The following is a 17,789-nucleotide window of genomic DNA, read 5'->3' as shown; positions in this document are numbered from 1 at the left end:
CACAAACTTGGAAACAGCATTGGCCAAATGGCCTGTCAATCATAGTAGGGGGGTCAGTCGGTATTAACATCTGATTGGATGCCAAAATAGTCAACATCGTCTGGGCAGAGGGCTCTGCGTCTAGCCACTGTGATGTGTTTTGTTCAGTTAGGACTTTCCCAACTATTGATATGTAACTATTTCCTAACAGATGGCAAAACAGGCAACTGTACCATAACCTAATTTACATTTGAGAAAATCACGTTGCATGCAAATGTATAAACAGTATATGTATTCATGTAATATATTATCAATATTGTGGGTAAAGTATTTGCTATAGTTGTTTAAAAAGTATAACTCATGATTAAATTACCACTCTGCAATGTATTATTGGTGCACTGTAATTTATTGGATTTCTATACAAAAATCAGCTGGAGTCTGTCTGCATAAAATCAGCAAAACACCCCTTTCTCCTTACAAACCAGGTATTTGTAGAACAAAAAGGCATAAATATAACCCCTATCAAACACTTTAAAATACTGGACATTTAATTTTGTGCAGAGCAGTGGTCAATCGATTAAAACAGTATTAAATAGTTAAAAATACATTTCAGAATAACAGTAACAATTCATGTATTTTTGTATGTACAACAAAGTATTGATTCACTGAATCAACAAATAGGTTTGATCCTAGAGAATTCTCATCACACGCACATCTTCCTCGTCTTCCTCATTGGGGACTTGGACCTCCTGGACACTGGCAGAGTTGGTGAAGACGTTCTCCAGGGCACGTACGTCCAGAAGTGGGACCGAACCTAGGAGCTCAGAGGCAGTGGGGGCCTGCCCTTGACATCTCTGCCCGCTTTCTCCACTCTGCCGAAACGGGTAGTCTCTGTTGAGAAGGGAAAATGTGGACTCATGCTGATCGTAGTTGTCATCATAGGGGTAGCCCGGAGTAGCCATGGGAGTAGCCATGGGGTTTGAGAAATCCTGGGGTTGGAGAACTGGGTAGGAGTATGGGCTGTGTAGGTAAGGGTATGATCTGAAAAAAAATACAACAATCCCAGGATGATGGCATTTCAAATGACCATAATTACATTTTCACCACTAACCTTCACAATTATAAAACATCAAACAGCATACCTAAGTAGAACTTAAATGGTATTCAAGATGAAACAGCATTCATTGCTCACCCTGGAGGATAAAAATTGGGTCCAGGCATGAAGTAGGGCGGAGCAAAGGGGAAGCGAGGGGTGGGGAAGAGGCCCACTGGATGTGGCATGGGAGATGGAGGATACATGCGAGGGTGAGCCATGTTAGGGAGTGGCATTTGGAGACCTCTGGAGCTGGATGCCATGCTTGTTGAGGGCATCTCATTGGCAGAATTGTAGTAGGCCTGTTGCCTGCTGATTTTTCTGGGTTTGGGAGCTTCTTCAGGATTGCTGGCAGAGTGACTGGCTTCATGCTTGCGTTCTGCAGGCTTACCACCAGAGGTTGTTGGGTGGGGATGTGGGCAGGCAGTAGTCTGGAAGAATATGGAGACTGGGCTGGTAGTCTGAGAGGCATTTGGAGCTGCCGTTATAGCCACCTGGAGACCATGGTCATTAGAGCCTGGGGAAGACAAAACCATAATATTTACAGTATTGAGCTTCATACTACGATGTATTATTCTTACTGTTACAGCAACCGGATCATTCCACGAAAAGTGTGACTTTTGCATCCCTTTGATATTTTATGTAGAAACTGTACACCAATATTACATTTTAGAAGCATGTAATAATAAATGAACTGATTCAATAAATCAAATTTTTAATATCAATAAAGACTTGCTTAAGTGCGAAAATTCAGTATTTTGACATGTCCCTCCATGCACCTTCTGTGACTTCTAGGAAGATTAACCCACTTAAACACAAACATGTCTACGTTTTTAACATCATTGTAAAGCCGTAGTTATTTTGTTGCTTTGAAAAAGTAATTTCTGAAAATGATTATTTAATATGATTAGTGAATAATTTACATATGTCCCTTATTTTAAGGTCAAACCTGTTACGTGAACTGAACTCTCATTTTAATATGGTGAAACTATTCCTTTAAACAAAATAAAACAAAAAAATCTAAAGAAAAATTGAACATCCAATAGTGAAATCATAGTGTAAAGGCAGGTGAGCGCGTGCTACACTTTTTGGCAATTTTCTGGTGTTGTGGTAGAAAACTGAGCAGGTCAAGCACACAGTATATTGTCCCACCCCACACACACACGAGGAGACCTTACCTGGCTTAACTTGTCTGTCCAGAGACGAAATCTCTCTCATCGTCACTCAACACTTAGGTTTACCCCCACTCCACTCACATCCTACCATACCCTTGTCTGTACATTATGCCTTGAATATATTCTACCACGGCCAGAAATCTGTTACTTTTATTCTCTGTCTCCAACGCACTTGACGGCCAGTTTTTATAGCCTTTAGCCATGCCCTTATCCTACTCCTCCTCTGGTGATGTAGAGGTTAACCCAGGCCCTGTAGCCCCTAGTTCCACTCCTATTCCCCAGGTGCTATCATTGGTTTCATGCATGTTAACATCAGAAGCCTCCTGTTTTATTCACTGTTTTAGCACACTCCGCCAACCTTGATGTCCGAGCCGTGTCTGAATCCTGGCTCAGGAAGGCCACCAAAAATTCTGACATTTCCACCCCCAACTACAACGTTTCCCGCCAAGATAGAACTGCCAAAGGGTGTGGAGTTGCAATCTACTGCTGAGACAGCCTGCAGTGTTCTGTCATGCTATCCAGGTCTGTACCCAAAAGGTTTGAGTTTCTACTTTTAAAAAATCCACCTTTTCAGAAATAATTATCTCACTGTTGCTGCTTTTTATAGACCCCCCTCAGCCCCCAGCTGTGCCCTGGACACCATATGTGAATTAATTGCCCCCCACTTATCTTCAGAGATTGTACTGTTATGTAATCTAAACTGGGATATGCTTAACACCCTGGCCATCCTACAATCTAAGCTAGATGCCCTCAATCTCACACAAATTATCATGGAACCCACCAGGTACACCCATAAATCCATAAACACGGGCACCCTCAGATATCATCTTGACCAACCTACCCTCTAAATACACCTCCGCTGTCTTCAACCAGGGTCTCAGCGATCACTGCCTCATTGCCGCGGTCAACAACCACCCCTCGGGCCTCCCGGGTGGCGCAGTGGTTAAGGGCGCTGTACTGCAGCGCCAGCTGTGCCATCAGAGTACCTGGGTTCGCGCCCAGGCTCTGTCGTAACCGGCCGCGACCGGGAGGTCCGTGGGGCGACGCACAATTGGCCTAGCGTCGTCTGGGTTAGGGAGGGCTTGGTCGGTAGGGATGTCCTTGTCTCATCGCGCACCAGCGACTCCAACCAAGGTTGCCAGGTAACGCGGTGTACCCTCCGACACATTGGTGCGGCTGGCTTCCGGGTTGGATGCGCGCTTTGTTAAGAAGGAGTATGGCTGGTTGGGTTGTGTATCGGAGGACGCATGACTTTCAACATTCGTCTCTCCCGAGTCCGTACGGGAGTTGTAGCAGATTTGTACCTTTAGTATAGCTTCAGTCACTCTCCTCGCTCCTACCTGGGCTCGAACCAGGAACACATCGCCAACAGCCACCCTGAAAGCAGCGTTAGCCATCACTCCACAAAAGCCATGGCCCTTGCAGAGCAAGGGGAACAACCACTCAGAGCGAGTGACGTTTGAAACGCTATTAGCGCGCACCCCGCTAAATAGCTAGCCATTTCACATCGGTTACACCAGCCTAATCTCGAGGGTTGATAGGCTTGAAGTCATAAACAGCTGCTGGCACGGCAAATGCAAGTGCTGTTTGAATGAATGCTTACGAGCCTGCTGGTGCCTACCATCGCTCAGTCAGACTGCTCTATCAAATCATAGACTTAGTTATAACATGATAACACACAGAAATAGGTCATTATTATGGTCGAATCCGGAAACTATCATCTCGAAAACAAGACGTTTATTCTTTATGGCTGATTTATAGGATTTATGGCTGATTTAAGATAAAATTGTCAACCCTGTTACTTTATTTGGCACTTAGCAATTTGTTTATTTAACCTCAAGATGGGGAAATTAAAATAAAGAAATACAAAATAATTACATGCCATTTAGCAAACACTTTTATCCAAAGCGACTTACAGTCATGCGTGCATACAATTTACAAATGGGTGGCCCCAGCAGGACTCAAACCCACAACCCTTGGCTTTGCAAGAGCAATCCTCTACCGACTAAGCCACACAGGACCACTTTTTATGTAGCTGAACATGTGTTCTTTATGACAATGTTAATTAGGTGATATCAAAATAGAAGTATGTTTTCATAGTCTATGTTAGTTGTATGGAGAAACTTGTGCACTTAAATGAGTGTGTGTGTGGTGAGGTATAGGCCAGCAGGGTGGGAAAATTAACACCATTTGGGAGAATTGTTTTTAGTTAGCCAAAGACCACATGTAAAGATATACACATACAGTACCAGTCAAAAGTTAGGACACGCCTACTCATTCTCAACCAGCTTCACCTGGAATGCTTTTCCAACAGTCTTGAAGGAGTTCCCACATATGCAGAGCATTTGTTGGCTGCTTTCCCTTTCCCACTCTGCGGTCCAACTCATCCCAAACCATCTCAATTGAAGTCAGGCGATTGTGGAAGCCAGGTCATCTGATGCAGCACGCCATCACGCTCCTTCTTTGTCAAATAGCACTTACACAGCCTGGAGGTGTGTTGGGTCATTGTCCTAAAGAAATGATTGTCCCATTAAGCGCAAACCAGATGGGATGGCGTATCGCTGAATAATGCTGTGGTAGCCATGCTGGTTAAGTGGACCTTGAATTCTAAATAAATCAGATGGTGTCACCAGCAAAACACCCCCACACCTCCTCATTCATGCTTCACGGTGGGAACCACACATGTGGAGATCATCCGTTCACCTTCTCTGCATCTCACATAGACACTGCGGTTGAAACCAAAAATCTCAAATTTGGAATCATCAGACCAAAGGACAGATTTTCACCGGTCTAATGTCCATTGCTCGTGTTTCTTGGCCCAAGCAAGTCTGTTCTTATTGGTGTCTTTTAGTAGTGGTTTCTTTGCGGCAATTCACACAGTCTCCTCTGACCAGCTGATGTTGAGATGTGTCTATTACTTGAACTCTGTGGACAATTTATTTGGGCTGCAATTGGTAAATCTAATGAACTTATCCTCTGCAGCAGAGGTAACTCTGGGTCTTCCTTTCCTGTGGCAGTCCTCACGAGAGCCAGTTTTATCGTAGCGCTTGATTTTTGCAACTGCACTTGAAGAACCTTTCAAAGTTCTTGAAATTTTCCGGATTGACTGACCTTCATGTCTTAAAGTAATGATTGACTGTCATTTCTCTTTGCTTATTTGAGCTGTTCTTGCCATAATATGGACTTGGTCTTTTACCAAATACAGCTATCTTTTGTATACCACCCCTACCTTGGCACAACACAACTGAACGGCTAAAACGCATTAAGGAAAGAAATTCCACAAATTAACTTTTTTTTTTTAGCAAGGCGCATGTGTTAATTGGAATGCATTCTAGGTGACTACCTCATGAAGCTGGTTGAGAGAATACCAAGAGTGTGCAAAGCTGTCATTAAGGTAAAGGGTGGCTACTTTGAAGAATCTACAATCAAAAATATATTTTCATTTGTTTAACACTTTTTTGGTTACTACATTATTCCATAGTTTTGATGTCTTCACTATTATTCTACAATGTAGAAAATAATAGAAAAAAAAACTTGAATGAGTAGGTGTCGAAACTTTTGACTCGTACTAATTCACCCAACTTATTGTGGGAAGCTTGTGGAAGGCTACCCGACCCAAGTTACACAATTTAAAGGCAATGCTGCCAAATACTAATTGAGTGTAGATGTAAACTTCTGACCCACTGGGAATGTGATGAAAGAAATAAAAGCTGAAATAAGTCATTCTCTCTACTGCCATTCTGACATTTCACATTCTTAAAATAAAGTGGTGATCCTAACTGACCTAAGACAGGGAATTCATTTTTACTAGGATTAAATGTCAGGAATTGTGAAAAACTGAGTTGAAATGTAGTTGGCTAAGGTGTATGTAAAACTTCCGACTTCAACTGTATATACTTTTGTACCCGTTTCCTCCGGCATCTTCACAAGGTCCTTTGCAGTTGTTCTGGGACTGATTTGCACTTTCCGCATCAAAGTACGTTCATCTAAGAGAAAGAACGCGTCTCCTTCCTGAGCGGTATGACGGCTGTGTGGTCCCATGGTGTTTATACTTGCGTACTATTGTTTGTACAGATGACCGTGGTACCTTCAGGTGTTTGGAAATTGCTCTCAAGGATGAACCAGACTTGTGGAGGTCTACATTTTTTTCTGAGGTCTTAACTGATTTCTTTTGATTTTCCCACAGAGTTTGAAGGTAGGCCTTGAAATACAGCCACAGGTACACCTCCAATTGATTCAAATTATGTCAATTAGCCTATCACAGAAGCTTCTAAAGCCATGACATAATTTTCTGGAATTTTCAAACTGTTTAAAGGCACAGTCAACTTAATGTATGTAAACTTCTGACCCACTGGAATTGTGATACAGTGAATTATAAGTGAAATAATCTGTCTGTAAACAATTGTTAGAAAAATGACTTGTTTCATGCACAAAGTAAATGTCCTAACCGACATGCCAAAACTATAGTTTGTAAACAAGAAATTTGTGGAGTGGTTGAAAAACGAGTTAATGGCACCAACCAAAAATGTGAGTGGCTGGTAAAACTTGGGCATCCACCAGCCACCCTGATAGTGAGCTATTGCTTTACCTGTGGCCTGTGTGTATGGAACACAGGAGCTGGTGTTAGTATTGGCCATAGTCATCATGTTCATGGGATAAGACTCAGCCGCAGGTCCACTTGTCCCTGCAGAGCAGCAAGATGATTCAGGAGCAAAGGACATCACAGAAGGGTAGCACTTTCTTTTTCCAGGTCTGGGCTGATAGATCCAACCTGTGATGATTATGGGTGAAGATTGTGAACAAACACTTGAAAAGCAAGTAAAGGTCATAAGTGTCAGAGCTCTGAGTTTTGAAATATGATAAATATATGAGCCGATAATTATACTGTACATGTTTAAATGGACTTAAATGGTGTGAGTGAGTAGACAGCCTGCTCTTTGCTTACCTGGGAACTCCTGTCTGTGCTTGTCTTTGAGTTTACGTGCTTCAACATAGTAGGGCCTCTTCTCTTCCTCAGTAAGCTTGCTCCACTCTATTCCTAGCTGCACACTGATGTCTGCATTATTGGCTGTTGGGTTGACCTTGGACAGGGCAGGCCTGTGGATTCTCGCCCAGACCATGAACGCATTCATAGGCCTCTTGATGTAGCCATTCCTGTCTATGCTCTGTGGTACTTCAAGATTTTCTAGAAGGAAATGTTTCACATACAGTTTTGGACTGTGCATGAAATCAATACGTGACAATGATGTGTTGAAAAGTATTAAAAACATTCAATCCGTATGTAAAAAGTAGGTAAGCTCTTAGTCATACCTGCTTCTGATGGTGGCATGGTGAGATTCATCCCTCTAGTCTTCACTTTTACTGGGGGTGGCGGAACATTCACATGAACAAGTGGTGGGTATGGAACTTTGCTGAGCGTTATGGCTTTACCATCCAATACTGTGAAGGTCATCCCATTTTCGTGGACAACATGGATCGGTTTGGAGAAGTCTACAGTGGGAGCCACAGGCGGACATCCTTGATGATGCGTTGTTGCAGGTTCTTGGTCAACTTTGACCTTGGCCTGACCTGGAGCAGTTGTGATGACCTCCTCCTTGATGACCAGCACTTGAGATGTCGTGGGATAATCAAATGTGGCTTTACTCTGTTTACTGGCTAATGATGATGCGCTCTCCTTTTCAAATGTAACCGTTCGACCTTGAATGGCTCCCTTGAGGTGTGTTGAACTTGTGGGCATTAGCTCTCCATCACCACCCCATTTATTATCAGCTTTAAAAATAACTTTAGGCCTAACCTGAACATCTCCAATAACACTATTTCCAGAACGTCCACTGCCTTTAGGCCTACCCACTGGTCTTTTTTGTTCTCCATCACCTCGATGCCTCTCTGTTGAAGATGTAGGTTCCTCGCGTTCACTTGCATTTTTCTTACTAGCTGGAGGCCCACTGTCATCTTCGTTTTGACTTGGTTCACTTTTCTTGAATGTCATTTGCGCTCTTCGCTTGGGATGCCTGTCCATTGTGGCAAACATTGGCACGTTAGCAGGCTAAACTTAAGAGAAACACTTATCGTGCCCGACCACAACCAACGAAACACCCCAGAGTCTAGTCCGTTGTTACGAGAAAGAAACGGTCATGGAATGTTTGAGAACGATTTAAATTGTTGCGCGAGCAGCTTTGTTGCGAACCACAATTATCACGTGTGACCTGTCGTAATTGAAGTTCGTATGGCAATGAAAGGAACGCCACTATGTAACTTGTCACAACGATACACCCTCAAAGGACAATGGACAACGTGTCAACAATGTAAGCAAAACAAGTGTAGTTTCCCATTATCACAAGCATTTTCATGAATCCAGTCATAAATATCAGTTAGGCCTACCAGCCACTGTACTCAAATTAACCACTAGATGGCGACATTATACTAATAATACATTTAGCGAGATGGAAGTGAACATGCCATCTTTTATCGCTTTAATCTGCTTGTCAAATACATTTCATGCGGTCAACATGTATTATCAAGCTCCTGAACTGTAAATAGCGCCCGGGTGCCATTTATTTTGACATTTCTGATTGTGATCACATTTTAATGTGCACATTATCCCTAAACACACGAGCTACATAACTCTATGTCAGAATTCAAAAGACTACCCCCTCCCTTATAGGACAGACAACAAACACCCTTATGCACTCAAAAGCATTCTCATTTCATAGGGTATAGGCACTTAAACCTTCATTATGTTGGAATAGTGAAAAGACAAATTGGCTGAGGTGAACATCGGTGGGTCGTTCCACCAATTCGCTGCCTTTTGAGATGTGTAACTTAGTTTGATTTCACCTAATTTTAACATTCTGTCATAAAGAGCACATGTACAAAATGAAAAAAAAAAAAACATGTTTTCCCATCTCAAAAGGTTAAAAAAGTGGCTATTAAAACGTATTGAATGATAATGCAAAATGTAGATATCTGCCTAAATAGACATACCAAAAAGTAAATATTTTTCATGAGATGCCCATAAAAAATAACTAGAACTGCTGCATAGTTCTAGAAAGATCTGGGAAAAAAACAGTTATACATTGCTGAGTTGTACTCACTTGTGATGACACAAGCTCAAGTACAGTACAAATATTATGAAAATATGAAAGTATAAAAAGGCATTGATATTTCTTTTTCCTATTCAACAAAAGTGGGGGAATCGGGCTTGAAATGATTGAAATGCTTTCTAAATATAGAAACAATCAAATTGGAAACATCTTACCATAAGATTTCACCTTTCTTATAACTGTAAAATCAATATGATCATATTTAGTGACAGTACATATTTGTCCCCGTTTCATATAAATGACGACAGAGCATTTTCTGCCAAACCTCCTCTGAGCGATGCAGACACCATAAAAATAGCTGCAGACTCGTTACAACTTCAGCTTTATGCAGGAAATGGAAGTGCTCGTGTTGTTTTTTGTTAAAACATTGTACCATGCCTATCTATGGGTAACAGAGTTGACCTGTTCAGTTTTCCACCATAAAACACCAGAAAATTGCCAAAAAGGGTCGAACCAGCTCACCTTTTAACAATATAATTTCACTATTAGATGTTCAATATTTCTTTAGAAAAAAAATATTTCAAAAGGAATGTTTTCACCGTACTAAAATGAGAGTTCAGTTCACATAACAGGGTTGACCTTAAAATGAGGGACAGACGTAAATGAATCACTAATCACATGAAATAAAGAATACGTTTAAGAAATGACTTTCTCGAAGCAACAACATAAATAGGGATTTACATTTATGGTGAGAACTTGGTTACATTTTACATTTAAGTCACAGAGGACGCAAGAAGGGACTTGTCAAAATGCTGAGTTTTGGCACATTAGCAAGTCTTTATTCATATAAGAAATCTGATTTATTGAATTCTCCCTGTGGTTTGTATTAAAGGGCACTTAACTGAATGTAACATGCTTTTAAAATGAAATATTAGTGCACAAGTTCTACTTAAAATATCAAAGGGACACAAAAGGCACTCATTTTGTGGAACGACCCCGGTATTAAACTGGGCTGCATGGTTTCAAATCTGACAATGAGTTGTGTTTCGGTGGCAACCTTGCAAGATCAGGCCTTATCTGTCTGTAATTATACAAAATACTGTCTGCAATTCAAAAAGGTGAAAGGATGCACACGTGCAATAATATTTGATGGCTGTATACAATAGAATTGCCCACCATGGAGAAGAAAGTGGAGCCCCTTCCTTGTGTTGCTGGCGGCTCAGGGGGAAAGCTGTAGATGAGTCCCAGGGGACATCTGTTCCCCAGCTTCACTGACACACTTCAAGAGCTCCACAGAGCAGAGCAGGGCTCATTAGAATACGGTCATGTCCTTAAACACACAACAGGCTTGGAGATTTATTTTCAAGATAAACATCTGCAAAGGTGCTCCAACTGTGCAAAGTCCCCCTTCCTCTTGTGAAAGCCTCTCTTCTAACAACTTCTATGGGCACTCTCATGTCTAGGTAAGGCCCCAGCCTCCTCTTCCCAGTGCCCTTTTCTACTTTGTTGTTTGAGAGATAAGATATGTTATTTCAAGTAGTACGATAATGAAAACTAATAAGATCTGTCCAAATTAGGTGGCAATTATACTTCAGTGACCTTGTTTAACCCTTTAACTGGCACACCAAGAAATACATATTTTTCATAAAAATGTATTTAGCCTTAATGTAAATTAATATTTTTTACTTTAACAAAATTGAAGCTCATTTATTGCATTTCTACACAATTAAAAAATGTTTAAAAACAATTTGGGGAACAGCAGAGACACATAAAATACTACTTCAGCCATTATTATTAAAATAGTACTTCAGCCATTATTACCTTGGCTGCTACAGCACCGGAATTAAAAACTCTAGTTTAGTTTCATGTAAAGTCAAAAAGCAGTTTCCTAGCCATGCCATCTACTACAGCCATCTTCCACCATTACAACACCCTCCGAATCTCCTCTCTCATTGAACAGATGCCAGTATTGCCCACCCAGTCAAGGTACATTGGATATCCTGTAAACCAGCCACAAAAGCATTAGTGAAGTCTGCCTTGCCTTGTCTCAGGATGGTAAATTGGTGGTTGAAGATATCCCTCTAGTGGTGTGGGGGCTGTGCTTTGGCAAAGTGGGTGGGGTTATATCCTGCCTGTTTGGCCCTGTCCGGGTGTATCATCGGATGGGGCCACAGCTTCTCCTGACCTCTCCTGTCTCAGCCCCCAGTATTTATGCTGCAGTAGTTTATGTTTCGGTTAGTCTGTTATATCTGGAGTATCCAGTGTAGTCCTGTGTGAATTTAAGTATGCTCTCTCTAATTATCTCTTTCTTTCTCTCTTTCTCATTTTCTTTCTCTCTCTCGGAGGACCTGAGCCTTAGGACCATGCCTCAGGACTACCTGGCCTGATGACTCCTTGCTGTCCCCAGTCAGTCCACCTGGCCATGTTGCTGCTCCAGTTTCAACTGTTCTGCCTGCGGCTATGAAACCCTGACCTGTTCACCGGACGTGCTACCTGTCCCAGACCTGCTGTTTTCAACTCTCTAGAGACAGCAGGAGCGGTAGAGATACTCTAAACGATCAGCTATGAAAAGCCAACTGACATTTACGACTCAGGCGCTGACCTGTTGCACCCTCGACAACCACTGTGATTATTATTAATTGACCCTGCTGGTCATCTATGAACATTTGAACATCTTGGCCATGTTCTGTTATAATCTCCACCCAGCACAGCCATAAGAGGACTGGCCACCCCTCATAGCCTGGTTCCTCTCTAGGTTTCTTCCAAGGTTCTGGCCTTTCTAGGGAGTTTGTCCTAGCCACCGTGCTTCTACACCTGCATTGTTTGCTGTTTGGGGTTTCAGGCTGGGTTTCTGTACAGCACTTTGAGATATCAGCTGATGTAAGAAGGGCTTTATAAATACATTTTATTTGGTTTGAAAGTTGGAAGCACAGAATCACCTAGAATGTCATTGTATGCAGTAGCGTTTTTGATTTCCCTTCACTGTAACCAAAGGGCCTAGCCCAAACTAGGAAAAACAGCACCAGACCATTATTCCTCCTCCACCAAACGTCACGGTTGGCACCATGCATTGGGGCAGCTTGTGTTCTCCTGGCATCTGCCAAACCCAGACTTGTCCGTCAGACTGCCAGATGGTGAAAAGTGATTCATCACTCCAGAGAACGCGTTTTCACTGCTGCATGGTGATCTTAGGCCTGTGTGTGGCTGCTCTACCATGGAAACCCATTTCATGAAGCTCCCAATGAACAGTTCTTGTGCTAACGTTGCTTCAAGAGGTAGTTTGTAAATCGGTAGTGAGTGTTGTAACCGAGGACAGACCATTTTTACACGTTATGTGCTTCAGCACTTTGCAGTCCCGTTCTGTGAGCTTGTGTGGCCTACCACTTCCCGGCTGAGCCATTTTTGCTCCTAGACCTTTCTACTTCACAATAACAGCACTTACAGTTGACCGGGGCAGCTCTAGCAGGGCAGAAATGTGATGAACTGATTTGTTGGAAAGGTGACATCCTATGACGGTGCCACGTTGAAAGTCACTGAGCTCGTCAGTAAGGCCATTCTACTGCTAATGTTTGTCTATAGAGATTGCATGGCAGTGTGCTCGATTTTATACATCTGTCAGGTTGTGTGTTTGAATCGCAACATGGACAACTTTTTAGCTAATTAACGCCTTGCAACTACTTACTACTTTTGAACTACTTTGCAACTACTTCGCATGTTATCTAACACTTCCCCTAAGAGTAACCTAACTCATAACCTTAACCCTCTCCCAGCTAACGTTAGCCAGCTAGCTAATATTAGCCACCTAGCCAACGTTAGCTACAACAAAGTTGTAACATATCATACGTTTTGCAAATTTGTAACATATTGTACGTTTTGTGATTTCGTAACATATTATATGAATTGCTATTGGTAACATACTGTATCATACAAACTGTAATTCTTAGCATACCTTAGGAAATGGATGATGGACATCTACAAATTAATATATACAATACGAAACGTAACGTAGAGTAAATGAAGTGTCTCGGATTAACTACAGAATAATACAAAATTCTCTGAGACCAGGTTGTGTAAACTGGTATCACTGACATCTTTCAGCGCTCTAGACAAAGGTGCCAGGACCTTTGAAATTACTAAGAAACCAATCAAAATGACTGAGAAACCAACATACACTGCCTTCAGAAAGTATTGAAACTCCTTGATTTATTCTACATTTTGTGTTACAACCTGAATTCAAACTGGATTTAAAATGAATAATTCACCCATCTACACACAATACCCCATAATAACAAAGTGAAAACAAGCTTTTAGAAAATGTTGCAAATGTACAGTTGTGGCCAAAAGTTTTGAGAATGACACAAATATTAATTTTCACAAAGGTTGCTGCCTCAGTGTCTTTAGATATTTTTGTCAGGTGTTACTATGGAATACTGAAGTATAATTACAAGCATTTCATACGTGTCAAAGGCTTTTATTGCCAATTACATGAAGTTGATGCAAAGAGTCAATATTTGCAGTGTTGACCCTTCTTTTTCAAGAACTCTGCAATCCGCCTTGGCATGCTGTCAATTAACTTCTGGGCCACATCCTGACTGATGGCAGCCCATTCTTGCATAATCAATGCTTGGAGTTAGTCAGAATTTGTGGATTTTTGTTTGTACACCCGCCTCTTGAAGATTGACCACAAGTTCTCAATGAGATTAAGGTCTGGGGAGTTTCCTGGCCTTGGACCCAAAATATCGATGTTTTTTTCCCTGAACCAGTTAGTTATCACTTTTGCCTTATGGCAAGGTGCTCCATCATGCTGGAAAATGCATTGTTCATCACCAAACTGTTCCTGGATGGTTGGGAGAAGTTGCTCTCGGAGGATGTGTTGGTACCATTCTTTATTAATGGCTGTGTTCTTTGGCAAAATTGTGAGTGAGCCCACTCCCTTGGCTGAGAAACAACCCCACACATGAATGGTCTCAGGATGCTTTACTGTTGGCAAGACACAGGACTGATGGTAGCGCTCACCTTGTCAACTCCGTACAAGCTTTTTTCCAGATGCCCCAAACAATCGGAAAGGGGATTCATCAGAGAAAATTACTTTATCCCAGTCCTCAGCAGTCCAATCCCTGTAGTCCAATCCCTTTTGCAGAATATCAGTCTGTCCCTGATGTTTTTCCTGGAGAGAAGTGGCTTCTTTGTTGCCCTTCTTGACACCAGGTCATCCTCAAAAGTCTTTGCCTCACTGTGCGTGCAGATGCACTCACACCTGCCTGCTGCCATTCCTGAGCAAGCTCTCTACTGGTGGTGCCCCGATCCCGCAGCTGAATCTACTTTAGGAGATGGTCCTGGCGCTTGCTGGACTTTCTTGGGCGCCCTGAAGCCTTCTTCACAACAATTGAACCGCTCTCCTTGAAGTTATTGATGATCCGATAAATGGTTGATTTAGGTGCAATCTTACTGGCAGCAATATCCTTGCCTGTGAAGCCCTTTTTGCGCAAAGCAATGATGACGGCACGTGTTTCCTTGCAGGTAACCATGATTGACAGAAGAAGAACAATGATTTCAAGCACCATCCTCCTTTTGAAGCTTCCAGTCTGTTATTCAAACTCAATCAGGATGACAGAGTGATCTCCAACCTTGTACTTGTCAATACTCACACCTGTGTTAATGAGAGAATTACTGACATGATGTCAGCTGGTCCTTTTGTGGCAGGGCTGAAATGCAGTGGAAATGTTTTTGGGGATTCAGTTCATTTGCATTGCAATTAATTACAATTCACTCTACATAACATTCTGGAGTATGTGCAAATTGCTATCATACAAACTGAGGCAGCAAACTTTGTGAAAATTAATATTTGTGTTATTCTCCAAACTTTTGGCCACGACTGTACTGTATTAAAAATTAAATACAGAAATGTTGCATTTACATAAGTAGTCACACCCCTGAGTCAATCAATACATGTTAGAATCACCTTTGGCAGCGATTACAGCTGCTAGACTTTCTAGGTAAGTAGTATCTAAGAGCTTTGCGCACACCTGGATTGTACAATATTAGCACATTATTCTTAAAATAATTATTCAAGCTCTGTCACGTTGGTTGTTTATCCTTGCGAGACAGCCATTTTCAAGTCTTGCTATAGATTTTCGTCGATTTAAGTCAAAACTGTAACTAGGCCAATCAGGAACATTCAACGTCGTCTTGGTAAGCAACTCCATTGTATACCTGTCCTTGTGTTTTAGGATATTGTCTTGCTGAAAGGGGAATTTGTCTCCCAGTGTCTGTTGGAAAGCAGAATGAACCAGGGTTTCCTCTAGGATTTTGCCTGTGGTTAGCTCTATTTAATTTATTTTTATGCTAAAAAAACTCCCTTGTCCTTGCCGATGATAAGCATACACATAACATGATGCAGCCACCACCATGCTTGAAAATATGAAGAGTGGTACTCAGTGATATGTTGGATTAGCCCCAAACATAAAGTTTGCATTCAGGACAAAAAGTTAATTTCTTTCCACATCTTTTGCATTTGTACTTTAGTGAGTTATCGCAAACAGGATACATTGCAAACAGGATAAACTCAGTAACTGTTTTAAAGTCACCATTGGCGTCATGGTGAAATCCCTGAGTGGCTTCCTTCCTCTCCAGCAACCAAGTTCTGAAGAACGCCTGTATCTTTGTAGTGACTGGGTGTATTGATACACCATTCAAAGTGTAATGAATAACTTCATCATGCTCAAAGGGATATTCAATGTCTGGTTTTAAAATGTTTACCCATCGACCAATAGGAGCCCTTCTTTGCGAGGCATAGAAAAACCTTCCTGGTCTTTGTGGTTGAATTGTTAAGATTACTTGTTAGATGTTACTGCACTGCCAGAACTAGAAGCACAAGCATTTTGCTACACTCGCATTAACATCTGCTAACCATGTGTATGTGACCAATAAAATTGGATTTGATTTGAATCGGTGTTTGAAAATCACTGCGCGACTGAGGGATCTTACAAAGAATTGTATGTGTGGGATACAAATCATGTGAAACACTATTATTGAGTCCATACAACTTATCAAATCCAATTTTATTTGTCACATACAAACTGGACTTGCTAAACAAAGTTTTGCTCCTGAACTTATTTAGGCTTGCCATAACAAGGGAGTTGAATTGGCTCAAGACATTTCTATTTTGAAATTTTATTTAAATTTGCAAAAACGTCTAAAAACATAATTCTACTTTAACATTACTGGGTATTTTGTGTAGTCCATCGTCACAAAATCTCAATTTAATCCATTTTAAATTCAGGCTATAACAACAAAATGTGTAAGGTGTGAACTCTTTCTGAAGCACTGTACATGCTTTAATTATACCCATCGTGTTACTTATGAATCACTTTAATGTCCCACTATCCCCTCCTTCCCTCTCTGGTTCAGCTATCCCCTCCTTCACTCTCTGGTTCAGCTATCCCCTCCTTCACTCTCTGGTTCAGCTATCCCCTCCTTCACTCTCTGGTTCAGCTATCCCCTCCTTCACTCTCTGGTTCAGCTATCCCCTCCTTCACTCTCTGGTTCAGCTATCCCCTCCTTCACTCTCTGGTTTAGCTATCCCCTCCTTCACTCTCTGGTTCAGCTATCCCCTCCTTCACTCTCTGGTTCAGCTATCCCCTCCTTCACTCTCTGGTTTAGCTATCCCCTCCTTCACTCTCTGGTTTAGCTATCCCCTCCTTCACTCTCTGGTTTAGCCATCCCCTCCTTCACTCTCTGGTTTAGCTATCCCCCCTTCACTCTCTGGTTTAGCTATCCCCTCCTCCACGCTCTGGTTCAGCTATCCCCTCCTTCACTCTCTGGTTCAGCTATCCCCTCCTTCACGCTCTGGTTCAGCTATCCCCTCCTTCACTCTCTGGTTCAGCTATCCCCTCCTTCACTCTCTGGTTCAGCTATCCCCTCCTTCACTCTCTGGTTCAGCTATCCCCTCCTTCACTCTCTGGTTTAGCTATCCCCTCCTTCACTCTCTGGTTCAGCGATCCCCTCCTTCACTCTCTGGTTCAGCTATCCCCTCCTTCACTCTCTGGTTTAGCTATCCCCTCCTTCACTCTCTGGTTCAGCTATCCCCTCCTTCACTCTCTGGTTTAGCTATCCCCTCCTTCACTCTCTGGTTTAGCTATCCCCTCCTTCACTCTCTGGTTTAGCCATCCCCTCCTTCACTCTCTGGTTTAGCCATCCCCCTTCACTCTCTGGTTTAGCTATCCCCCCTTCACTCTCTGGTTTAGCTATCCCCTCCTCCACGCTCTGGTTCAGCTATCCCCTCCTTCACTCTCTGGTTCAGCTATCCCCTCCTTCACGCTCTGGTTCAGCTATCCCCTCCTTCACTCTCTGGTTTAGCTAAGGAATAATCAGTGAAAATAATACTATACAAGCAAAGTGACTGTTGATGTTGCCATTTGGTTTGTCAAGGAGTATCACTAAGCAACAACAAAAAATTAAGATAAAATAGAAGCTTTGCGTGATAAATAAATGGCATTA

General features: G+C 42.1%; 1 protein-coding gene across 1 annotated transcript; it reads right to left on the bottom strand.

The window, feature by feature from the left end:
• Positions 1–594: 594 nt before the first annotated feature.
• LOC118391643 (transcription factor SOX-30-like) lies at positions 595–8,638 on the bottom strand. The gene is made up of 5 exons (XM_035783160.2): positions 7,558–8,638; positions 7,193–7,432; positions 6,836–7,018; positions 1,172–1,589; positions 595–1,020 (listed from the first exon to the last, which is right to left on the bottom strand). The coding sequence occupies exons 1-5, from the start codon at positions 8,276–8,278 to the stop codon at positions 669–671; spliced, it is 1,914 nt and encodes a 637-aa protein (XP_035639053.1). The 5' UTR covers positions 8,279–8,638; the 3' UTR covers positions 595–668.
• Between the last annotated feature and the right edge of the window lie 9,151 nt (positions 8,639–17,789).

The sequence above is a fragment of the Oncorhynchus keta genome, chromosome 12 (assembly GCF_023373465.1).
Source record: "Oncorhynchus keta strain PuntledgeMale-10-30-2019 chromosome 12, Oket_V2, whole genome shotgun sequence".
Taxonomy (NCBI): Eukaryota; Metazoa; Chordata; class Actinopteri; order Salmoniformes; family Salmonidae; genus Oncorhynchus; species Oncorhynchus keta.
This window is presented reverse-complemented; position numbering and strand designations above follow the sequence as displayed.